Consider the following 25,946-nt stretch of genomic DNA (forward strand, 5'->3'; position numbering starts at 1 on the left):
TTTTCTTAATTATCCATTTTTAAATATCAATATGTGCATTTCATTTGTACAATTATAAACTTTGTTTTAGACAACAGTATGTAGTAGTTTTGAATCCACTGAGATGTTGCTTTCAATTTGAAATATTGTGTATACATGTATATAAAAAATAATCCAATGTATGACTCATCTGACAGATGTTTAAAGACCAATAAAGGCTTAACATGCATTTAGGAAGAGAGGGGAGAAGCCCACCTCACTATCCTGTTGTTGCTGGCTTATTTCTGCAGTGGTATCAATAGTGGTTTTTAGAGTAGAGGGAATCATGTGCCTTCAGTCTACAGAGTTAGGATGAGATACCATAATCAAGACAGGGTAGAAGAGATGAGGAATGGGAAGGGGCAGACGTTAATCTTAAGTATATTTGCACTCTTTCTGGTACAAGATAAAAACAAGTCAGTGGGGATTGGGATTAGTTAGGAATGAACTGCAATCAGATCAAGACATAATTGCCGAATTAAGTTCTTTTAATAGATTGCATATATAGATGTTTGTTTAGTCATACTCTGGATCAACTCTTTAAGAGTAGAATTTTATATCCAATTTACATGCTTCAGATATCACCTTTGTTTGTTACATAAGGTCTTGTATCCAAATGTCCACTTGTACACTGAGAGCTTTAAGGAACAAAAAAGGACAGAGGGAGTTGCCATTTTTAGCAGCAATAAAACATCACTAACCCCTTTTTACATACCGAATTCAAGTCACTACCAGAGGTGAGTGCACCACAAAGTCACCAGATACAAAATTGCTAGTTCATTTTTAAATTAATAATTAACCTAAAATTACCCGTGCCCCCCACCCTATTACATCCCTTTTTATAAACAGCAAACAGTTTTGCTTTTATACATAGGCTAGCAGGCTTGTTTCAATATGAAAGTGCTAATTCATTTACAGATTTTAAAATCAGTTATGTAGTGCTACAATAAATGTCCAATCTACATAGGAACAATCTGATGAATGAAAATGATAAAGACTGAATAAGGCTATCTGATTACCTTATCTTATTTACATATAAAGGATACCCAATGGTAAGGAAGAGACAAAAATCGGACAAATACTCAGAGGTGTAAAAATTACATCTAGCTTTGAACTTTATACTGTAAATGAGACATTTTAAATAGTCCTGTAGCCCATGCCTATTTTTTTTTTCCTCAGAAAAAGAAAAGCTGCCTTCATGACATCCCCTCATTTCGTATTTCCGCAGTGTCTCTTGAAGCTTCAGAGTCAGGATCTTACTTTCTTCAAAAAATAAAGAAAATAGCCCCCCAAGATAACCCCACCCCAAATCCCTCTAGTTTCTCGTCCAGTGCCAGGTTACATGATCAGCTCCCACCTCCTGGGGTTTCTGTCCGTCTATTGATCAGTTAGTAGATAACATGAACCAGTTCTGGAACCACTACTAGGAGGAACACAAGCTCTTCACTACACTCACACAGCAGGAAAGAAAATAGAAACTCAATTCATCCCTGGTGCCGGGCCTCCAAAATTGAAAGAACTTGGCACAACTGGAGCACTGAATTTGTATCCTCCATGTTTCTCAATCATTTTGGATTCTAGAAAACAAGGAGTGAAAAATTAATGGTCAATCTGATCATCTTTACTGCTTTGGAGGAAAACAACTGTTAATATATTTCCAAGGAGAGCACAGTAGCAGACACATTGCACTATGTAATCAATCTATATAGAGTTCTTAGCCAATTTTGATTGCTAAAAAAAGGCTTTTTTATTATACAAATAATCATTAGGAGGACCGGATCCAAAAAGGAACAGCTCTATCTAATGTAAACCCAAAATATAAAATATATCACAATGCTATGCTTGACTTACACAGAAGATCCTTGGTTTGATTATTACTATTCAGACGGTTGAATATTAGCACTTATAGAAAGCTATATCATTATATAAAGGTATATTTTAATTAAGAGGAAATGTCAATGATTTTAATATATTTGTGAGACCAGTCCAAACTTTAGATCTTCAATAGAAGTTCCATTACATTATCCTGAATATACAGTTTTACCAAGCTTCTACACACTGAGTATAATCTAAAGTTAAAGGCCATTCAGTGTATACCCCTCCACTCCACATACCTTTACATAATATTAAATTCCTTCACATAATTTTAGAGCTGTATGAACTCATTAATTGAATCAGAGGAAGTTATGGTTCACTAACATACCATGGGCTGCTCTTCTTTGATCAGCCAGAGTTGCTATGTCCTGTAACTGTTTTCTTTGTTCTTCATTAAGACCATGAGTCAAAGCTTGATACCATACAGGATTACGATTTTGAATAGCTGTGGGGGGGGGGGGGTGGTTGATGGGAAGAACATAATGAAAATCAAACTTCATGTCAAATGAAATAGCTCTAATAACTCACTTAAGAAACAGTATCATCAGATTTTTTGAGACAGGGTTATTTTTTGTAGTCCAGCTGTCAAGTAGACCTGGCTAGCCTTGAACTCAGAGATTCACCAGCCTGTGGGATCAAAGGCTTTCACCATCACCGCCTAGCTCATCAATAACAAACTTGACAGACTGAAGAAGCAGATTACAGATAGATGCTGTATTTTAGTACTTTCCTAACGAAATCTTGGGATGGAGATGTAACTTGGTGGAAGACACTGCTCACATAGCATGAGATCCAATCCCCAAGCACCACATAAACAATGACCATGTATTTTTATTTTATGTTATATTTTATTTTTAGGCTAAACAGTGATCATTTTAATCTATCAAAAAAGAGAAAAATATTTCTCCAAAACATCACATAAAAATCAAGTTATCATATGGCTCATTGCAGCTGTAATTCCAGTTGCATAGGCACAAATACCCCATTACAAATAATTCAAAACAAAGGACCATACAAAACAAAGCCATTATTCCTCAATTTTGAACAAAACTACTCTATCATTAAACAATACAGAACAGAAAAATGCACTTAAAGATGATAAAAAGGACAAGAATGCACATATAGCAATTTTCAAGTAGTTAGTGTCTAGCTTGAAGCCCTGGAGTTTAATCTCTTATGCTACATAAACCATGTAGTTTTGTAATTTTGTAATCCCAGAACTTGGGAGGAAGAATCAAGTGAATCAGAAGTTGAGGGTCTTCCTCAGCAACATAGAAAGTTAGGCAATGCTGAATTACAGGAAACCCTATCTCCAAAAAGAAAGAAGGAAAGAAAGGGAAGAAGGAAGAATGAATCCTAGATACAAGGCATAGAAAAACTGGTCAGTAAGTGTTGCTGTTGCAGAGGACCTGGGTTTTGTTCCTAGAACCCACTTGGTAGGACAGACTGATTTATATAAGTTATCCTTTGACTCCTATGAGTACATCGGGGCAAACTAACCAAATTTTCCATTAAAACAATCTAAACTACGGAGGACGGTAGCACGTGACTTTCAGCACTCAAAAGGCAGACAGGCAGATCTCTGAATTCAAAGCCAGCCTCGTCTACAGAGTGAGTGCTAGGACAGTCAGGGGTACAAAGAAAAGACTATGCAAATAGGTATGCTTCCTACATGAATTTGTTTAGAAAACCTTTTCTGGAACTAAAAACAAAAGGATTTAATCACATGATTTTCTGTTTCACTGTTATGAGATCTATGGACAGGCTGTATAACTGACATATTTATTTCTACAAAATAGAAAGGCATGAACAATGCAAGTAAGTAGTTCTAGCATCAATGAATTCTTAATGCTATATAGTTAAAAAAATGACCTGTGGTGGTGCACACCTTTAGTCACAAGCAGAGGCAAGAGGGAGAGGCAGTGTTCTGGACGTTCAAGGCCACCTGATCTACAAATGGAGTTCCACGCTAGCCCGGGCTTGACACACGTTAACAAACAACCCATGTTTCTGTACTTTGTACCAAAACAGTTGTCAAACTACATGTGGTGACACGCCTGTAATCTACAGTATGGGAGACTGAAGCAAGAACATCAGAGGTTCAAGGCAACCTGAACTACATTTGTAAACGATGGGTTCTAACTCCAGCTCCGGGCAACCAAATGGTTACTTACGGGCTCTGAAGCCTCCTGCATTCACAAAAATATTAACAGAAAACACTGGGAATCCAAAAAAGTGGGATTTTAAACTTTAATTTTTGAAATATACTTTTCTCTTATAATGTACCTTTTTCAAATTACAAAGTAAATATAAGTAACAAAATATAAAAGAAGCTGGACATGGTAATACATGTTAAAGGCAGCCTGGTCTGCAGAGTGAGTACACATCTCCAAAAATGGGGAACCAAGACCTTAAATGTCAAAGGAAGCAAATAATTTCCATTGCTTTGCCACATGTAGAGTAACTTTAATTTAGAACATGGCTGCTCTGGCAGGAGATCACATCCAAAGACCTTCTAGGTCTGTGTGATCTGGCTGTAAAACGAATAGCCTTTAAATCTAGTAGATCTGAGGGAAGAAGATCTGAATTCAAGGCCAGCCTGATAAAGAGCAAGTTTCAGGTTAAGAAAAAAAGAAGGGGGGTGGGAGGTGGTGAGGGAGGCCTAAGGTTTAGGTATGGAGGTACACGCCTTCAATCCTGACAATGAAAAGTTAGTTTGTAGAAGGAAGCACCCATGTTTGAAAGTGATATTTAATTGAGCTGCAGAAACTGAGACAAATCAAAGGAAAATTTGACAAAATAGAATCGAACTCTCGTAAAAAGGGGAAAGGGAAGATATTTAAGGGGCAACGCAGCGAGGAGGCAGTTTTACTGGGAGAGAGAACAGAGAGAGGTTAGACACAGGTAAACAGAAAGAAGATCAGAAAAGAGTGCTGGAGTTAGTTTGAGAGCGAAAAGAGCAATTTCAGAGGCCCAGAGAAAAGAAAAGACCAAAAAAAAAAAAAAAAAAAAAAAAAAGAGTAAGCAGGCCAGATGCAGTAGTCCACACTTGGAGGCTCTACGAGGCGGAAGGATGTCTGTGAATCTAAGTTCGAAGCTAGCCTGGTCTACAAAGTCCTGGACAAACCGTGTCTCGGAAAAAAAAGAAAAGAAAAGGTTAAGCTTATTAAGTAATAAGTCTCAAAGGCTGAAAACATTGTAGACCTAGGTTAGATTGTACAACTAGGCCACGATTAACAGAGAGGCAGGAATCCTCTGTAAACAATTTGAACAGTCAAATAAATGTTCCTTTTACAGACACTAGAATAGACTGTTTAGCTAAGTGGTTCTATATAGAAGAAATGGGCTTACTTTGAAATATAGCTTTAAAGATTTGATACTCATCAACAGGGTTGTCTTCATCATCGATGATTGTGGAATAGCCTTCCAGCGCAGTCTCCTCAGCATCATCTTCTTCCCAATCATCATCATCCACATCTTCACCAGTTTGCTTGGCCAGAATCTCTAAATATTCCTGCCCATCTTCATCAATATCATCTTCATCGCTTCCTAGTTCCTCTGCCAAGTCAGTTATTTATGACAATGAAATGTTCTGTCACTCAGGAAAATAACATTTACTTCAACATTTTTAGTAAATTATAAATCATGAAAAAAGTCAAGAAACAGTTCCAGGAATTAGTATTTAAATGACAAGCCCACAGGCAGGTGTGGTGGTGCACTCCTTTAATCCCAGCACTCCAGAGGCAGCAGCAAGTGGACCTCTGAGTTAGAAGCCAGCCTGGTCTACAAAGCCAGTGCAGGATAACAAAAACTACAAAGAGAAATCTTGTCTTGAAAAACCGAAAAACAAGCAAAAACAAAATGTGGCAAGAGGAAAAAAAAGAAATAAAAGTTCCCACTGACGTCCATGAAACAACTGATAATAAATCTGTTGATGTACATAAGGAGTAATTTCCAGGCCAGTGCTTTATAGATAGAACTTAACTCAAAAAACCAGACAGACACAGAAAGAGCACTTGTAAAGAAGTTTTTTGGTGAGATTACTACAGTCAGATTATTAGCTGCTGCTACCACCTGTGGTCAGCAGAGATTCTGAGATTACAGGTACCAAATTCAATCAAATTACATTGGTAGTGTCTTACAAGTTAAATGTCCCATCTAATATCTAATTACCTTAATTGCAGTTTATGAGTGTTTTGCCTTCATACACATAAATATAGCATGTATGTGTACTCCTTGTGGAGGCCAGAATAGAGCACAAATTTGATCTTCCTATCTCTAGAGTGCCAGGCATATGTGATGCTGGATGCTTTGTGAATGCCAGGCACATACTCTACCAACTGAGAAACATCACCAGTTTACCTTCCTAAAGTTTTTTGTTTTGTTTCGTTACAAGATTTCTCTATGTATCTCTGTTTAGTCCTGGAACCTGCTCCGCAGAGGAGGCTGGGCTCTGCCCCTTTGCTGGTACTGAAGGCAATGCACCTTCATCACCACTCGGCCCTGGCTTTTCTGAACCTCTTACATAAACTCAACACATTCAACCAATTTAGTTAAATAATATACCCTTCTATCACAAAGACAGTATAACTTAAAAAAATACGGTCTCACTATATAGCTTAAGCTGCCCTTAAATTTGAGAACATGAAAACTGTTTTAGTCTATCAGGCACCAACTGAAATAGGGGTATTGGCCATTATACCTGGCTTCATATGAATGAAACAGAAAGCATTTGGCTATAATCCTATCATAAAGAATTCTATGATGCTTCAACGCAACTGGCTCTGTTTCTATACAGCACAAATCCCTTACCAGTTTCATCATCATCTTCGGCCTCGTCGTCATCATCGCTGTCATTCTCATGTTCTGCATGGCAGGCATATGCTCTTTTCAATCCATTAAATAAAAGGATAAAAGCTGGCAAAATTTGTCCTGAAACCTGGTTTAAAACTTGTGGTATCTGTTCCATATCAATAAGGGCGCACAGACCTAGAACACACATCTTCCGATCATGAAGCCTAAAAGAGCAAATAAAATGATAATTCCACTTTTAGTGTATTTTATTACACAAGCAGTCTCCGCAAAGTCGCAATTTATTGTTACTTACCCCAGGAAGCAGTCAACGTCATTAAGCCATTGTGTGATAAAGTGATTTGTAACAGGTTCAACATTATTAGGGAAGCGAAGATTTTCTAAGGTGTTAAGTAGTAGGTGTGGGTTATAATACAATGCTGCAATTGCAACTTGCAGGCACATTGTTCGCAGTTCACTTGTCTTCACTTCTCTTGTCAGTCTCTCCAAAGCTGCTTCCACAAATAATGGAATACACTGTGAAGAGAGATTACAAGATGTGTCAAGATTGTACTAACATCCTCCCTAGCTTACTAAATTAACTTACTCATTAACTCAGGTGAATCTTTTGTCGCTTAAGATGACGAGTATTTAATTGCTGAAGCATTTTCATAGACAATCTAATTTTAAGGGACACAAAGTCTTTATTGTCCTGTGAGAGCCTCACTAATTATCAATGCTGAATTCAAAGTGTTTCTACTTAAGGTGACTGCTAATGGAGTTAATGAACCAACCTATCAAAACTTTAACCAAGCTAAAGTTGGTTAGCTTGACATCAGAACATACTAATCGTATGATTATTAAACGTAATATAAACTAACATTTAACAATGCTGGCTCAGGGAATAATGTACAAAATATATACATATATGCCCCAAAGAAAATTTGAAAGCACAACAAAGACCGACATTCTGAGGCCACAAACAAAAAAAATTAGTCTTATTGACCTGATCGATGCCACGCCCTTTGCACTGTAGAATGATGACCTCTAACAATTTTGCTGCATGACATTCCGCATCTTCTCCTGCAACTCCAGTAAGAACCTGACCAACACAGAGTACAAATCGCAAGAAGGCTTTGTGAGATATTTAAATCGGAGAAATAATTCCCCCATATGTATAATTATGTATTTACCGTTTGAATTTACATGAATTTGTAAACTATGTTCATTGTAAGAGGACAGATGTTATTTGTCTGACAAAGCCTACCTTTCTAGTACCCTAGTTTGTAAGATAAACGCACATATCCTGAATTTTTATTCTGGAATCTAGCATACTAACGGAACATTATATTCTTTTAAAGAGGTCTAAGTTAGAACACCTAATCTTTCTCAAGAAAAACTTTCTATCCTATAAAGAACTAAACACAAAAAAATCCACCACCACTCCAACTGTACTAGTCCATGCGTATAATCAAAGCTGTAGAAAGGCTAAGGCAGGAGGATGAAAAGGCTTGGATTGGTCTAACACCAACTTTAAATACACATACATACAACAAATGGCAGAGTATTTTTAGTCAGTTTTTAAGGTTTGTTTGTTAGTTTGTGTGGTTGAAGGTAGGGTCTTAGTATGTAACTCGGGCCAACCTGGCTTTTGGTATATAGTCCAGGGAAGCCTCTAACTCACAGTGTCACCATATTTAGTCTAAAACCTGAAATCTTCAAGCATCTCTAGTCTGATCTTAAAAAAAAAAAAAAAAAAAAAAAAATAAAAAAAAAAAAAAAAAAAATCAAGCCCAAAATATTTTAACTATTTATCCAGAATTTTTCACTGTTATTTCCTCAAAGGTAGGCTTCCTTTCAACTCCCAATTCTCCTGCTTCACCCCACAACTATAAATCATGCCCTTCCTTGAGAGAATTTCTATTTATAACTTTTAAAATCCATTAATTGTCTGGTGCATGTATGCTGTGTTGAGCATAATCTAGTAGTGTATCTTTATCATTTTATAGCAACAACCTTCTGATATCTGGTATCATGAGAGGGGCCTACCTTTTTACACATACTGTATATCATCTCAAGATACTTGGTATCAGATAGAAGGGTGTCTGTATCAACTGTAACATAGTTATGCAGAAGAGGCATCATGTCTATAGTTTAAAAAAAGAGAAAGAGAAAATCAATTGCAAAGCACATTCTTTACCTCTGTTTATTCTCCTTTAGCCCCAAGGCAGAGTCTCATATAGCTCACGCTAACCTCATACTGGCGAGGTAGCCAAAGATGACTTTGAACACCTGATGCACCTGCCCAAGTAGGTACCATCACACCAGGCTCATAAATACTTGTAATAAAAACATGTCATCTTTTTCTCTATCATCCATCCACATTAAAAAGATTTCCTTTGTATTAAAATAATATGTACATATATTTATATAGAGAATTATGGGACAATAACAAAACCTGACATAATAGCTGTTAATATCATCCTTGGGCATTGTTACTGATATTTAAAAAATGCATCAGTTGAAGAAAAAGTACCCAACATTCAAATTATAAGCTATGTGGTAATAGCAATGGGGGTCGACTAAAAGTAAATATTTTCATGCTGATTTGACTTTACCTGTAAAGTAATCAAAGCCATCTTGCTGAAATACCTCAAATACAAGGGGCAACAATTGCCACATCTGTGGAGACACTTGTTGACATGTCAGACTATGTGCCAAAGAGAAGATCTCCTCATAGAATTCTAGAAGAAAATATCAAGCTGTCATAAAATGCTTACTGCTACTAAATAACATAAAACAACAAATTCAGGTGTAATACCTAAGACGTGCTGCTGTAAAACGGTCCCAATGACTTGTAAGCATATCCCCTCAAGCTGCTGGGTTATCTAAAAGAGAAGATAAATTGGTAAGAATACTAAGTAATATGTAACATTTCTGTTAAGAAAGGCCTTTGACTCTATTCTGAAAGACAAAATTCTGAACAAGTCCAACACTGACATTTATGAGAACAAAAAAAGTAACCACTTACTTTTACAAAAATATCATGAAAAAATACTGTGACAAATATCTTAAACATAGGACATTATGTATTTTGAGTATGCATAACACATATAAGCTCAGTCCAGATAAAACTAGAATGCATCTGTGGTTGATTTGTAATGAAATTGTCTGAAGAGAGGCATTCCTACCAATGCCATTAACTTTATGTCACTTCCATAAGCTACACCCTTGGTCTTCTAAAACTGGGTTTTACTATGTAGCCTTGGCTGGCCTAGAACTCATTATCTAGAGCAGACTAACGCCCCATTTTTCAAATTATCAAATAGTGACCCATGAAACGTAAGCTTAAGCCTCAACTCCATCAAGAATAATGGGCAATACCAAACCCATGGGGTGCTACCTACAGACCATTTAATATTAAATGCAGAAGGTAAAATAAGTAAGACATTAATTTCAAACATATAGCATGTTTAGAAATCCCTTTTCAACCTCTAAAGATATGTATTTGCTAAATAAAAAACAAGGACAGCATTTTACATGGATTCTGGCTATCTCTAATTATTATACAAAATGGAAAAATGGCTTAATGAAGTTTATACAACAGCTTGTAGACATCTGCAAACATATATCCATAGTGCAATTATTGATACCAAATCCATGGCTGAAATTATCTCTAGCCAAGCATGGTGGTAGTAATGAGGCTAGGTTTGTGAGGATGTAAGTAATATAAAACAAGCACAGACTTTTCTAATATAACTATTCCAAAGTCCTTGTGGGGTACACATACATAGCTAAGACCTGATGTCAAAAGTACCAAACAAAAAGAAAAAGAAGCAATCTCGGGAGGTAATTGCACTGATTCTTAACTGTGTTAGGGATACAGCTCAATGATTCAGCACTCATATTATAAGCCCTGCCTAATTCCTAGCACCAGAAAAATAAAAATTAAAGCTGGTTTTTTACAAGAAAACCTAAAATGTAAAAATGTTAAAATGCCATAAATTTTGATATACTGGTATTTTCTGGTTTTTAAAGTTTATGATTTACATAACTCTAGCTTTTAGCTGGGTGGTGGTAGAGCATGCCTTTAATCGCAGGACTCAAAGTAATACCAATCTCTTGAGTTCAAGACCAGCCTTGTCTACAGAGTGAGTTCCAGGACAGCCAGAGCTAGAGAAACCCTGACTTAAAAAAAAAAAAAAAAAAAAATTAAAATTCATTACTGTATTTCCCTTACATTTAACAGGGAAAAAAACGATGCAGACAGTAGTAACCTCAGAGGAATGTATATTCAGTATTCATAAACTGGAAATTAGAAATGGCAAATGTTTTACACTTATTACTTATTTATACATTCATTTACATGTATATGCTGTGTCCAGGGAATGAACTCAGGCCAACAGGCTTGTAGAAAAAGACATTATCATTTTGAGTCATCTCACCAGTCTAAAACTAACCTCCAAATGAAACTAGCCCTGTTTTCCAAGTAATCACCATACAGTGGATCCAGATTTTTTACTTAAAAAAAAGGTAAAGCTAAATAGCTCCTGCTTCCAGATTAATTAACCTGTGAATACTTTAAAATTTAACATTTGTAAGGTACCAATCTTAAACTGGAAATAATTAAGTGATCAAAACAAAGCAAGTGAAATAGCTTTATAATATCCCATGAGTCTATTTTTTACCTCTTTGTGATCTTCAACCACACTCAGAAGTGTGTCAATTGTATTTAGAATTCCCATAGCAGTAACTGCTTTATCATCACTTCCTTCCTCATCTGGCCCAGTCTGGATTACTTGATTAAACGTCATTGCCTAGAATCAAAAGAATGAAAATGTTTTGGTTTTAAGAATGAGTGGTGGCACTCATCTTTAATACCAGGACATGGGAGGTAGGGGACAGGCTAATCTCTGGTCTACAAAGGGAGTTCAGGACAGCCAAGGCTACACAGAGAAACCCTGTCATCTCAAAAACTCAGAGCCAAAACAACAACAACAACAAAAAACCCTTTTCTATAAAGAAAGTATGAGGTAGGCTGTGTATCCCAGGCAGGCCTCAAACTTTCTTCCTGGGAAACACAGCCTAAAGATTGCTGAAATTACAATAAATGCATAATATCATGCTGGGCATGACCTGGCGATTTACAGGTAAAATGTACTGGAGGGACTACAACAATGTGTCTAAATTGGTTAACAAGAGTGCGGGGTCTAGAGTGAAATGGTATTGTTCTGACACTTGACCTCTCTTTCTTGACCGTTTCTGACATAGCATGTGGGAGAGTTCAGACTAACAGTAGCAGGGCAATGAGGCATGGCATAAAATGTACTTATTGTTATGTTATCATAAATTTTCCCAGTGCAAAACCGATTAACTCATCCAAAGAATTCAGTGCTAGCACCAGCCACATATTGAGATCCTTTTTTTGACAATGTCCAAATACAAGTATACTGAATGGATGATTAAGCTGTTGTTTTGATTTTTAAAACACAGACTTTTGTCTGTGTAACATTTGCATGCCTGGTAACTAATATAAATCAGAAGAGGGCATCAGATGATGTGAAAATGAGGTTGTTACGAAGTTCTAAGCCAACATAGAGGTGCTGGGAGTTGAACTCAGGTTCTCTGATTCTGGAACCGCTCTGAATTACTGAATCACCTCTCTATCCCTGATTTACCATTTGTAACTACAACAACTGTTCTGAGTATTCAAAAAACTCCAGAAATGATGAACCTGATACACCTAAAAAACCTGCACTGTGACAGGATAAGCATTAATCCCAGCCATACTTATCTCTGTCAAATTATTTTATAAAACAGGAGTAATTTTCAATGGAACCATATGAAATAACTATTGATCAAAGTTTGTTTATAGATTTATTTATTTATTGTTTTGTTTATACAGCATTCTACCTGCATGTGTCCTTGTGCACCAGGAGAGGGCACCAGATCTCACTATAGATAGTTGTGAGAAACCAAGTGGTTCTGGGAATTGAACTCAGGATCAGGACCTTTGGAAGAACAGCCAGTGTTCTTAACCTCTAGCCATCTCTCTAGTCCCTTGATCAAAGGTTTTAGCCTACAGGTTACATAATAAGTTCCAAGGAATATTTGCTACCGGAAAGGAAGCAAGTTGTGACATACTACAGGGATCATGCAGAAAACTAAATCAACATCTCTGCAATAATAAGTTTAAACAACATACCAGATGTTGTGTCATTTCTACCGCAATAGGAGTGACTTCTTCACTATATTCACAGATCATTTTCTGAATGACATTTGTAAGATCATCATTTTCTGTTTCTCTTATAATATGAAGAAGAGCCTGCATTACAGGTCTGATAAATGGAGTAATGTATTCTTTAGCTGTAATAGAGGGAGTTATGAAATAGGTAAATAGTAAGTAGGATACAAAAACAGCACAAACCAAGTACTTTCACATAGTATATTAAGCTATTTTCCAGAATTCTACCTTACAGTTATGTGTAAAGGTATCTGTGACATACAAATCATTTACCTTTTTCTTGATTGCTGATCAACACCTGCAGTGCAATGGCAGCTTCCACCTTCACAGGCATTTCACGATCATCAATCAAACATCTTCTTGTCAGCTCTAAAGCTGTTTGGAGGTTCTGATCACTTTTGAATTTCACTTCACAAAAATAGTGAAGTACCCAGCAAGCCTTCAAAAACAGGGTAGAGGGACAGGTGTATGTGTCATTTTAAAGACCTTACAATAGATTCCCCCAAAGTAAGTTCTTTCTAGAGTTTTGTGTCTGGGAATTTGGAGGCTGGCCAGTGGGAGATGTGCTCAAACACGTAACACTAGACCAGTACTATGATCCCAAGTTACTTTTTGGCTGCATACTCTTTTGTGTGGATAGCAAGATCTGAATGCAAAACACAGACAGACACTGCTACCAGACATAGACGACAACTATGCACACAGTACTACAGCAGCCAGATGAAGACTCACAGAAAGAGAAATCTTAACTGATAAACTTTTTAAGCCAAAGTTCAGTCATTTCTTACAAGACATATAATCAAATAATGCAACTATAAAACTTACTCTTGCTCTCATGTAGCCTAGCTCACTGCTGAAGAGAGGAAATACGTGATTCTGCAACATGTATTCCATTTGATCTTTGTAGATCTTTTTCTGTGGATATAAAAAGAATTGATAAAGTTCCAAAAACCATTCTCTCAAGCTGCAAATACACATGACAATGTTAAAAGAAATTAATGAGACACACATTTACTGTCATCCTTTATATCTTATAATACACATTCACAATTCATGAACTTTCATACTACTACTATTTTTTTTTCCTTTGAGACAGGACCTCAGTATATACCCAAGTCTGTGATGGAACTTATATTAGCTCCTTAACCAAGGTGAATTCTGCCTCCAGCCCCCAGAGTCCTGAAGTTATACATTTTAGAATTCTATACTTAGAAAGCAATCACCCCAAGTGTCAATAGAAACTTGTCTGATTAGAAACTTGTAAGGTTGAAGAGATTGTTTAGTTGGTAAGATAAATTCAACAAAAGCATTAAGGCTGAAGTTTGAAGCCGGGCGTTGTTAGTGCATATCTGTAATCATGGCACTCAAGGAGACAAAGGCAGGCGAATCTCTGTGAGTCCAGGAGTGCCAAGGCTACACAGAGAAACCCTATCTCAAAACAACAAACAAACAAACAAAAACCAAACACACACACCCTAGCAACTTTAAGCAGCAGAATACAGGGGCACAGTGGCCTATGCTTATAATCCAGTAATTCCAACACATGAGAGGTGGTGCTGATCTCCAGGAGCCAGCTAGACCCTGGCCCCAAAACATAAATTATGATTTCTTCCATGACATTCAAATGTACACATGTATGCAGAGGAAATACAATTTGATTCCAATTTAAAGGAGCATATGTAAATATTTTCAGTATCAGTGTATTAGCCATAAAAGACCTACAACTCAAGAGAGATGCCACCTCACATAAGATAGCTTTAGCTAGAAACATACTTTGTAGACTAGTGTGACAGCTCACATGTGAGCTTAGTACCTGGATGCGAATATGGTAAAAGATCACCATTAAACCTGATGTTACACTTAGATGGCTAAAATGAAAGAGAAAGTAAACATTTAGAACAATACTAGGTAGCGGAACCTGAGAACTCCTGAGACTGTTAGCTTAAAATGAAAAACATCAAAACCAAAATAAATACAAAGTAATAACCACAAATATGCATGTGGAAAAAAGAAAGCCTTCATATGCTGCTGGTGTTAAAATGTTACAGGCATTTTTGTAAAAATTTTTTGGTTTTTCAAAACATGAGGGGCAATTTAGGCTCCTCGCTGCATGTACAATGAAAACATATAAACCCCTACACAAACTTATAAAGGAATGTTTAGAATAGAACAGTAGAATCAGAGATAAAGTACATTAATGCAGACTGAACAAATAAAGTGCAAATTTTAATAGTTCAGTATTTGGTACTGAGGAACTAAACACAGCTACACGTTAGATGAGAAGAAACCATTACACTAAAACCAAATGCAACTCACAAAGAACATATTATATCCATCAGCTTATATGAAAGGTCCAAAATATTCACAGATAAATGCAGTCTAAGGACTGGGAGATGTGGTGTGAAATGGGGAGAGACAGACTTCTTTTTTTGTGGCAATGAAAATGTCTTGAAATGAGATGGTTGCAGTACTGTAAATATATTAATGACCTTTCAGTTACATATTTGTGTTTGCCACAGTACTATGTAGATGTCAGAGGACAACTTAGTGGAGTTAAATCTCGCCTAACCATATGAGACACAAGGAATGAATTCAGTTCCATCAGGTTTGTTGGTTCAGCAGCCATAGCTATACACTATAAATAGACAATCTGCAGGGTATGCATTATATCCCAGGAAAGAAAGGGGGGAAAATAAATAACAATAAAAAAGCCGGGCACATGACTTTATCGCCAGTAGTTTGGAGGCAGATGCAAGGACAAACGCAGGCTTGCGCGCACGTACGCACACATACACAAACACACACACACAAATACCTTCAGAAGTATTTCAGCTAAAGAGCCAATCATATGCAAGGCTCCATCTTTTTTACGAGGATCAGCATTTGGTTCAGTAAGAATCTGGTAACAAAATCCCATAGTCTTTTGCAATACCTGAATAAGAGATAAGCAACACTTTCAACACATGATTAATATTCAATAAAAGTATATCTAAGGGGCTGAAGAAATGGTTCGGATTTAGAGCACTGGCTGCTCTTCCAAAGGTCCTGAGTTCCATTCTCAGCAACCACATGGTGGATCACAACCATCTGTAACGATATCTGGTGCCCTCTTCTAGTGTGCAGGCGTACATGCTTACAGAACACTGAATACATAATAAACTACCTATCGTAAAAAAAAAAAAAAAAAAAAAAAAGTATCTGAGTGAGGAATGGTAGCTTACACCTGAAATCCCAGCACTCTGGGAAGCAGAGGCAGGCAGATCTCTGTGATTTCAGGGCTAGCCTGGTCTTACAAAGTGAGTCTAGGACAGCAAAGAGAAACCGTGCCTTGAAAAAAACAAAACCACAAGAAACAAAAGAGAAAAAAAGTATATCTGAAGGAATTTAAAATAATAACTCACCTCTTTCCTTTTACTACAGGCTGTAAACAAAAGTGTCTGGGCAGCAGTAGTAGGAGAAATAAAGTCTTCAAACACATCTAGAGAAGGAATGTAAAAAGAAAATTCAGCGAAAATAAGTTTTTGCTTTGTTTTGCAATAGGATGAGATACATCACAGATCAGCCTTGCCCTCATTAACCTTCTGTCTATAATGCCCAATTATGAGGATTATAGACATGGACTATATATAATGACTGATTTACGAATTTTTTATTTCATATTCCAAATTTATAAATTCGTTTGGTAAAAAAAACAAAGCATGAGTGAGATATGTGGTTGAGGCATACCTTTATTTCCAGCACTGAAACAGGAAAATCTTGAGTTCTAGGTTAATCCCTAGCTTAAGAAATCACAACCAACCATGTTTAATGGGATCAGGGTATATGTAGCTCTATGCATGGCATACACAAAGCCCTACATCTGATTCCCACCACTGGAAAATAAAGTATATAAAAAGCAAAGCATTTAAAAACTAAATCTTCCCAAGTGCAAAAATTAATCTAGGCATGCACCTAAAATCCCATTATTATCAAGGTAAGACAGGCAAGAGCTATTCCTTATAGACAAGACCATTTTGCAAAAAGGTTTTTTGTTTCTGAGATGTGATGCCAAACTCAAGACTTTTAAATGTTCATCCAACAACTTATACAAAACACTACTAGAAATAACTTTCACAGCAGTCTTAAAATACAAAAAGGTATAGAAGCTCCAGGTAGGAAGGCAACATGAGTCAAATAATTTTTTAATTTCACGTACATTTCCATATGAATCCCAATATGCATCTTTCTAGGTCCCATGCATACAACAGACATGAGACTCAAAAAGATAGTATGTGATGTCAGAAAAACACTAATTAATACACCTTAAGAACACAGTATATTTGCTAAAACTAAAAACAGGTGCAGTCATGAACAAACAGGCTTAGAAAGATACACAAGACATAAATTACTAAATTTATGAAGTGGATACTGGCTTCATACAACCTCTATAATCTTAAACCAAAATATTTGGTTTCTAAATGTAGAAATTAAAAAAAAAATTAACTCTTTTTATTAGTCAGGCAGTGGTGACACATGCCTTTAATCCCAGCACTTGGGAGGTCTACAGAATGAGTTATAGGACAGGCAGGCAGGACAAAAACCAGAGGAACCCGGTCTCAAAAAAACAACAACCAAAAAAATCTTTTTTATTAGCCAGGACTGTTACACAGAGAAACACCCAAACAAACAAATAAATGTACATATATATACTTTCTTAGAAAAATTATTATATTCACTTATTTATGTGTTTGTAGACGGAAAGTTATATAACATAGCAGGTGTGTGGTAGTGTTCAGAGAAAAACCTGTGGGAGTCCTGTCTCTCGTCCCCTACACAAGTCCTCAGGTCTTCAGGTTTGGCAACGAGCACCTACCCCATTGAGCTTTCTGACTGACCTTGTTTTGTTTTTGGGATAGTCATACTAGCTCAAACTGAACTGACTCATATTTGTTTAATAAGCTGAGGATAACCTTCCATTTCTCTTTCTAGTTAGAGATTATAGGCCTGTACCACCATACCCAGACAGTGTAAATTTTCTTACCAAACTTCATGCGTATATATTCATAAGGATCTTCTTGCCAGAGTTCCTCATCAGCATCTGTATAGCACATCAATGGAAAAATAACATCTTGGATAATGCCCTGCAATTTAAAAGTTAAGAAAGTAATAATCTTCAGCTTTCAAGTTTAACCTGTCAATCTCCTTTAAATAGCAAAACAAAGTAACTATATGAAATTTAATAGCAAACTCTAGTAATATATTTAAAGCATTTCAGACCAACATCCAAGCTGAATATCTACTTATAAAAATTACATACTAAGACACATGTGTGCATAGTAGTAGTGTAAGTATCCTGAAAGTATGAACTGTAGGCAGCTGTAGTGTTATAGTGCAGCTGTGCAGAGCTTGCCCAACAACCACAAGGGCCAGGTTCAATAACCAATGCTCAAAAAGAGGAAAAAAACAAGAAAAAGACAGACAAACTCTGGAACTCTAAAAGCTAACAGATTACCAAAATAACTTGTAAACTAATTATCCTGCAAAACAATATGAAGAAGTAGTCCTTTGCTCAGTCCAAATCAAATATCAACTATAATCCAGTGGTCAGAGCTTAAGTATTAACCTGAAGATTAAGTTTTAGTCTAAAGTGTAGCTAGATATTCTTAAACACCTCTGATTACTTTGTCAAACTGTTCCCTTTTTTCCGTTGCACTATCCAAAAAACAAACAATAACAACAACAACAACAACAAAAAAAAAAATCACCCAACTACACTAAGTAACAAATCTAAGCAATTTTCAACTTTATGGCAAGTAATGCATTTTTTTTTTTTTTTTTTTTTACAAATACTAAGAAAAAAAACAAAAGAAACAAAGCAAAGAGAAGATATTTACTTGTATATGAGGCTTCAGGTTCTTCCATGTAAGAGCATGGGAAACTCCTTGATTAATATAATTTAATGTCTGCTGTAAAACTCGAGGAGCCATATATTGTTTCTCCTTGTACTGATATAACACTTTCAATAAAACCTTTGAAAAAAGAAAAGTTCAATAAAACAATGAAGTTCAGATAAATTTTAACCACTGCAAGATAGTAAAATAAAAAACAAATTTCTTTTAAAAGACATTCAAGGGCTAGGCATGGTGGTCCACTCCTGTCATCCCAGCACTATGGGATGCAGAGGGAGGTTCCATATATATCGTACACAAATAGATACAAGAGCTAAATGATGGCTCAGCTGGGCACGATGGTGCACACATGTAATCCTAGTACTAGGGAGGCAGGCCTGAGTTGGAGGTCAGCCTGGTTTACAAATTGAGTCCAGAACAGCCAAGGCTACATAGAGAAACCCTGTCTCAACAACCCTGCCCACCCCCACCCCCCCGGCCGACAAAAAGAAAAAGAAAAAAAAAAAAAAGGATGGCTCAGTTGTTAAAAGTACTGGCTACTCTTCAGAGGACCCAGGTTCAATTCCAGAAAACCTACACCACAGCTCATGTCACTAACTCCAGTTCCTGAAGATCTGACACCATTACACAGACATACATTCAGAAAAGAAACAACAATGCATGTAAAATAATTAAAAACAAAAAGAAAAACAGTCTACAGCAGAAAAGATAAGCTTGAAGTACAGCCATAGTAGGCTGCTTTGGCAAGAAAGGTCAAATGGAAACTCTAGCCTCCACTCAGGGTAGTTTCTGCAGCTTGGAGTTGTTAGCCAATTTCATTCTATCTCTGATATTGTTCTTTGACATGAAAGCCTCACTAAGAGAACACTATACTCTGGCCCCCAACTCTTTCAATTGGGATCTTCTGCTAACTGGCATGAAGACAATTCCTAAGTCAGGTTCTGCTGAATGTCTTCAAATATCTTTCCCTTTGCCCACAACTAGGTAAATCCATTCATTCAAAACTGAAAAAAAACTGGAACAGTAGCACCCTTCTCCCTCCAAAAAAAAAAAAACAAACCACAGGCCAAAAATGTATGAAATAGTTAAAACACAGTCTTTAGAAAAAAAGAAACAGGACAAAGATCAACATTAATCCAAACAAAGTTACAGCAAACACGTAAGTCCCAGCACTAGGTAAAGGCAAGATGATGACATGTTGTTGTGACAGCCACAACCATAAAATTGTTTCATTGATGCTACTTTGTAAGTTTAACTTTGCTATTATAAAATGTAATGTAAATATTTGACATGCAGGATATGTGACCCACAGGCTGAATACTGCTGCTCTAAATGGCAACAGATATGCTCAAGTGGTACATAGACATACATGCATGCCAAACACCCATGAACATAAAAGCTTTAAAGCAACTCAAACTTGAAAGCGCTATGTCTTTACTTAATGTTAGACTTACTTGCTGGACACCAACAGCAAAGGCCTTCAGAAAGACTTCAGCAAATTCATTATACTCCTTAGAAACATTCCCAGGGCTCCCATACCTGTATGAACATGAATGTGTCCATTATTTCTTTACAATGCTTGATATCTATATTTATAATAACTAAGGTTCAAAAGAAAAAAAACATACCTTTCAAAAAGTCTTGCTAAAATATGTAAGGCCCATTTCTTACATTTCCACCAGGGTAACTCTGGCCGATCATCTTCTTCAACTTGAAGTGTTTCCTTAAAAGAGACATTAATTTAAAAATATTGAGAGACCATACTCATCTGCATCAAGTAAAATACCGTCTATGCCAGTCCGGATGAGACCAGATAAACTAGGGTCAGATGGAAGAGGAGGAGGACCTCCCCATCAGTGGACTTACAGAGGGGCAGGAAGGAGATGTGGGAAGGAGGGTGGGATTGGTGGGAATGAGAGAGGGGACTACAGGTGGAATACAAAGTAAATAAACTGTGATTAATATAAAAAAATAGAAATTAGGAAAATACAGTCTATCATAGAAGCAAATAACCTAAGCATTCAAATAAAGTAACAAGGAACAAAAAAATCATTAAAAAATAATAAGGGGCTGGAGAGATGGCTCAGAGGTTAAGAGCACTGGCTGCTCTTCCAGAGGTCCTGAGTTCAATTTCCAGCAACTACAGGGTGGCTCACAACCATCTATAATGGGATTTGATGCCCTCTTCTGGCATGCAAGCACACATGCAGACAGAATACTATATATTGAATGAATTAAAATAAAATCTTAAAAAAAAAAAATAAGCACATAAGGACATCCATAACATTTTTAAGTTAACAAAAGGAAAACACAGAACTGAAAACCTTTCTATAACACCATTGAGAACAATACTAAATCAAATGAAAGTTACTTTGGAAGTTATTATTCAAACATTTCTCTGTTCTATGATCCTTCAGTATTTAAAACAGTGAAAGCATGTGATGCAAAATACCCACTGTCACAGTATCTATACGACTCAAAGCATACCAGATGCTCAGCTGGTGACTACACCATAAACTATTATGTGGGTACAAAGGGTACTATATAGCAAAGGAAAATGTGCAAACCATGAGAAAACATGAACAAATATCCTAAATTTATTAAGAAAAAAAAAAAAAAAAACTAGAATCAAGACTACTTTTCCTAAGTTCAAATTGGACAAAATTTATTGTGTCAGAAATAAAAATGGGAGCCGGAGAGATGGGTCAGCTTTTTCTCTTTTGAACTCTAAGGGCATATCTATGCAAACAGGTGCACAAAATCATAGGCAGTAAAAGAAGAGCCAGGCATGGTGGCACATGCCTTTATTCCCAGCACTCAGGAGGCAGAGGCAGGTAGATCTCTGAGTTTAAGGCTGGCCTGGTCTACAAAGCAAAAGCTTGTCTTGGGGGAAGGGAGATAATAAGAGTGACAGATGACAAAGAACTAGAAAGACAAAGTACATGTACTTTGATTACCAGGTTCAGCTATACCTGTCATTGAGTATAAATTATAACACAAAAGAAGCAGAATATGTATGAAACTTATATTTCAAATATTACACTTAATAGATATAGAAAAATTTATACCAACCTAGTATCTTAAGAATTAGGACAAATGTTTTATGTACTTCTTTAATCTCTTTAATCTTCTTTAATTTTTTAAACAAACTGAAAATACTTAAATATGAGCAGATGTGTTTGCTTTGTTCTTAGGAAACTGAGTTCTATCCCTAGCACTTCTAAAAATCAAAGTGAAATAATATAACAAAAATATGATCTCACCAGTAGCGGTAGCACACACCTTTATTCCCAGCAATTGGGAGGCAGAGGCAGGCGTTATCTCTGTGAGTTTGAGGTCAGCCTGTTCTACAGAAGGAGGTCTAGGACAGCCAAAGCTACACAGAGAAACCCTACATATATACTCATACATATGAAACTAAAAGAATTTTTTTTTTACAGTAACACAACCACAAAATTTGGTAAAACGAGCATTTAATCCTCCCTCAGTTTGTGGCCATCTGACAGACAGTTAACTGAAATGAAGGAAATAGCATGAAATATTTGCATACAAGCAACTTAGTTTTCTAGGAATAACTCTTTGAACATATAAGGAAACAGAAGAGCTAGAGACTGAAACAAAGAGATAGACTGATGAACTTACATTAGGCACATCCCTATTCACAACAGTCTTCAAAATTTCCACCCATTCAGTCAGATTCTGCTGGTTTATCAGCTCCAGGGGTAATGTATACTAAAAATAATAATAATAATAATAATAATAATAATAATAATAATAATAATAATAGTTATTATTTTTCAAGTCCCAAGGAAATCCCATTTCTTTTTATTTTACAATACCCACCAAAGGTAAAGGTAATTCAACCAATGCCCATTTTGACCATAGTGAACAATGGCATTTACCAGGGACATCCTTCCTTTTCTCAGCTTACTAGGATCACATCTTATTTCCACCTGCAAAAACCTATTTATCACAGATTTCTATCTATTTATTTTTGCAATGCTAGGGATCAAGCCTAGAGCTATATGCTAAGCAAATATTCTATGACTATATTCCCTCAGCCTTGTTCTCTTTTTTTATAAAGGAGGAAGTGCTTAATAAATTGTAACTGATCTATACTGGGTATCTAGAAATATAAATCATGCAATGTTAAGATTTCTATTAATTTTGAGACAGGGTCTCATGATGTAGTGCTGATGACCAGAAACTCGCTATTTACATAAGGAAAGCCTCAAATTCTAGCAAACCTCTACCACTCAAATTGCTAAGATTACAGGAATATATTACCATTTGTAGTCATCCAATTCAAGATTAAATGGGCACCCACTTACATAAACTAAGTGGTACGATATATACTATGGTATCAAGACAGGCCAGTCAGTCTGTGTGAATGCGCTGTGAGTCAACTAGTCTCAGAAGTCTCAACAGATACTCTGTTGCTGGAGTTACATGGTTATGAACAGCCCAACACCCTGATGTCAACTGAAATGTCTTCAGTTGATCAATAAGTGTTCCTATCTACTGAGTTTTCTCCAACCCAAAATGTGCTTGCCTTCAAAGAATCTGGAAATGGCGGAGCATATCTTTAGTCCCAGTACTCTGGAGGCAGAGGTAGGCAGATCTCTAAGCTAGTCTACAGGGCTAGCCTAGTCTACAGGGCTAGTTCCAAGACAGCCAGGGCTACTTATAGAAGCCTTGTCTTAAAAAAAACAAACAAGCTATATGGCAATGGCATTTGTTTTTAATCAGAACACTCAGGGAAGCAGAGACATGAAGATTTCTGTAAGTTTGAAGCCAACAGGGTCTACAGAGCAAGTTCCAAGATAACCATGGCTGTTGCACAGACAAACGGGCTATCAAGACAAGTCCAGATGACAAACCTCTCAGAGAATAAAGATGATGGCAGCCTTAGTGGTGCAGTGTGTACATTTCATATCAAAGGCTTGCAAGGTAATCCAAACCCAGAAGACTGACAAGTTGTTGAATAGACTTTTTCTTAAAATCTTAAAAACAATCTTTTTCTACACAGATATATCCACAGTCTTAGTTACTCAAAAGGCTGAAAAAGGAAGAACACTTGCAACTGAATTCGAGACTTTCCTGGGCTACATGGCAAAATACATCTCAAAAATAAAAAGAGTCATGGTGGACAGCTATGAGAATTCTAATTGTCCATCAATAATGTCAGATCGACTAGTATTGATTGTCTGTGGGAAGCATGCTTGTTTAAGCTTTGGACTGGCAGCCTACCCTTTCCTAAGACACAGCTCTTCACTCCGTAACAAAAACTTGTCTCAAATGTGTTCCTTCCAACTCTACCTCCTGGATGGTGATATCCAGGCACACATTTTTTTATGTTTTTTTTCTCTCCAAGACAAAATCTTCTGCTATGCTATCTAGACAAGACTTAACACACCATATAAGCCCAGACTGAATTCAAACTCACAACTTTCCTAACTCAGATTAGAGGCACACACTACCATATCCAGGTTAGACTGTTAAATGTTATTAACACAAATGCTGAAATTCTTCTTCTTTAATGTGGTCAATGATAAGCACTGTTTACATATATATGTGCACACATGTTCCTTACAGGTAAACACAATGGTACATGCCTTTAAGTCCAGTACTCAGGAGGTAGAAGCAGCGGGACTAAAGCATTTAAGGCCAGCATGGGCTATATAAGAACTTGCTTCAGACAATAAAAACATTAGCGTGGAGGGAAAAATCACCCTAGCTTTAAAAAGTACTAGAGCCAGGCAATGGTGTTGCACACCTTTAATCCCACTACCTGGGAGGCAGAAGCAGGCAGATCTCTATGAGCCTGAGACAGGCCTGGTTTACAGAATGAGCTCCAGGACAGCTAAGGCTACAGCTGTCTGGAAGAACAACAACAGCAAAATCCAAAAAGGTACCTGCACAAGAGCATAGAAGATCTTGAATATCTGCTTTTGGATGAGGACAGACTGGTCAGATTGATCAGAAAGCAGCTGGATAAATCGATCCTTCAGAACTGGCAGGAAGTGTTGCATGGCTGCCACTAATGGACTTCGCTCCTCTGGTTTCTTGTACCTGTGAGTAGGAATACAAACTAATTCTGTAAGAATGTACTGCCATAACTGATACAGACCAAAATCTGCCTTCTTTCCCAAGTACCAGCAACAGTCTCTAACCAAACTGAGGACACTTAGGAAAAGAAAAGCCTGCTGTGAAATAAAAACAAAAAGGTTTTGTTTTGACAGCTAGTTTAAAAGGTCAAGGGAGGTGATCACTTTCAGCATATACATACTGAACTTGAAATGATAAAAAAACAACTGGCAGGACTTCTGGCTGAGGATGACAGACTTGTAAAGCATTCCATATTTAAGGGTAGGAGATGGAGATAGGTTTTCTTTAAAGTTGTTTCCTGGGCATACCTTTATTATCAGCATTGGGAGGCAGAGGTAAGCAGACATCCCAGTTCTAGGTCAGTAGTGGCTACAAAATGAGATCCTTTATTTATTTTTTTCTTTTAGTTATTTTGTCGGTTGGTTGGTTCTTCAAGGCGGGGTTTGGTTTTGTCTGTAGCCCTGGCTGTCACAGAGCTCACTTGATAGCCAGAGCAGCCTCAAACTCAAGAGCCCACAGGCCTCTGCCTCCTGAGTTCTGGAATTAAAGCCATGTCAACATGCCTGCTTAGACATTGTCTTAAAAAAAGAACTTCCCAGCCAGGCACAGTAGTAGACACCTGTAATCCAAGCATAAAGGCTGAAGCTGAAGGACAGTAAAGCCAACCTAGGTCACACCAGGCAATCTTGTCTTAAAGAACAACAAAAAACCTGGATTCATTACCTTACAGAACTTAGTGATAACCAGATAACCAAAGTAAAATGTCAAGAATAAAAAAATACCAAGAGGACTGAAGAGATAGTTCTGCCCATAAAATGCTTGCTGTGCAAGCATAAGGATCTGAGTTCATCACATTAAAAATCTAGGTGTAAAGCTGGAAGCAGGTGGATCTCTGTAAGCTCAAGGCTGGCCTGTTCTACAAAGCAAATCCAGGACAGCCAAGGCTACAAAGAGAAACTCTACAAACACACACACACACACACACACACACACACACACACACACACACACACACACACACA

The 25,946-nt window shown here is 36.9% G+C and overlaps 1 protein-coding gene and 1 non-coding gene across 2 annotated transcripts in view; both read right to left on the reverse strand.

Annotated features, from left to right (window-relative positions):
- Ipo7 (importin 7) overlaps positions 1–25,946 on the reverse strand; it is a 43,784-nt gene continuing 17,838 nt past the window's right edge. The window contains exons 5-25 of the mRNA XM_055627391.1: positions 24,732–24,888; positions 22,459–22,548; positions 20,445–20,539; positions 20,271–20,355; positions 18,802–18,936; positions 17,949–18,048; positions 16,330–16,406; positions 15,744–15,860; positions 13,754–13,843; positions 13,202–13,367; positions 12,890–13,050; positions 11,373–11,501; positions 9,506–9,572; positions 9,303–9,428; positions 8,734–8,831; positions 7,691–7,786; positions 7,001–7,221; positions 6,706–6,911; positions 5,245–5,451; positions 2,222–2,338; positions 1–1,595 (exon numbers count right to left, since the gene is read on the reverse strand). Coding sequence (XP_055483366.1) covers positions 1,498–1,595; positions 2,222–2,338; positions 5,245–5,451; positions 6,706–6,911; positions 7,001–7,221; positions 7,691–7,786; positions 8,734–8,831; positions 9,303–9,428; positions 9,506–9,572; positions 11,373–11,501; positions 12,890–13,050; positions 13,202–13,367; positions 13,754–13,843; positions 15,744–15,860; positions 16,330–16,406; positions 17,949–18,048; positions 18,802–18,936; positions 20,271–20,355; positions 20,445–20,539; positions 22,459–22,548; positions 24,732–24,888 — 2,638 coding nt within the window. The 3' untranslated portion in view covers positions 1–1,497. The remainder of the gene's footprint in view (positions 1,596–2,221; positions 2,339–5,244; positions 5,452–6,705; positions 6,912–7,000; positions 7,222–7,690; positions 7,787–8,733; positions 8,832–9,302; positions 9,429–9,505; positions 9,573–11,372; positions 11,502–12,889; positions 13,051–13,201; positions 13,368–13,753; positions 13,844–15,743; positions 15,861–16,329; positions 16,407–17,948; positions 18,049–18,801; positions 18,937–20,270; positions 20,356–20,444; positions 20,540–22,458; positions 22,549–24,731; positions 24,889–25,946) is intronic.
- LOC129691547 (small nucleolar RNA SNORA23) lies at positions 13,455–13,639 on the reverse strand. Its single transcript, XR_008722484.1, has one exon. It is a non-coding gene; the product is annotated as a small nucleolar RNA SNORA23 (small nucleolar RNA).

The sequence above is a fragment of the Psammomys obesus genome, unplaced genomic scaffold (genome assembly GCF_907164565.1).
Source record: "Psammomys obesus unplaced genomic scaffold, mPsaObe1.curated_primary_1811, whole genome shotgun sequence".
NCBI lineage: Eukaryota > Metazoa > Chordata > Mammalia > Rodentia > Muridae > Psammomys > Psammomys obesus.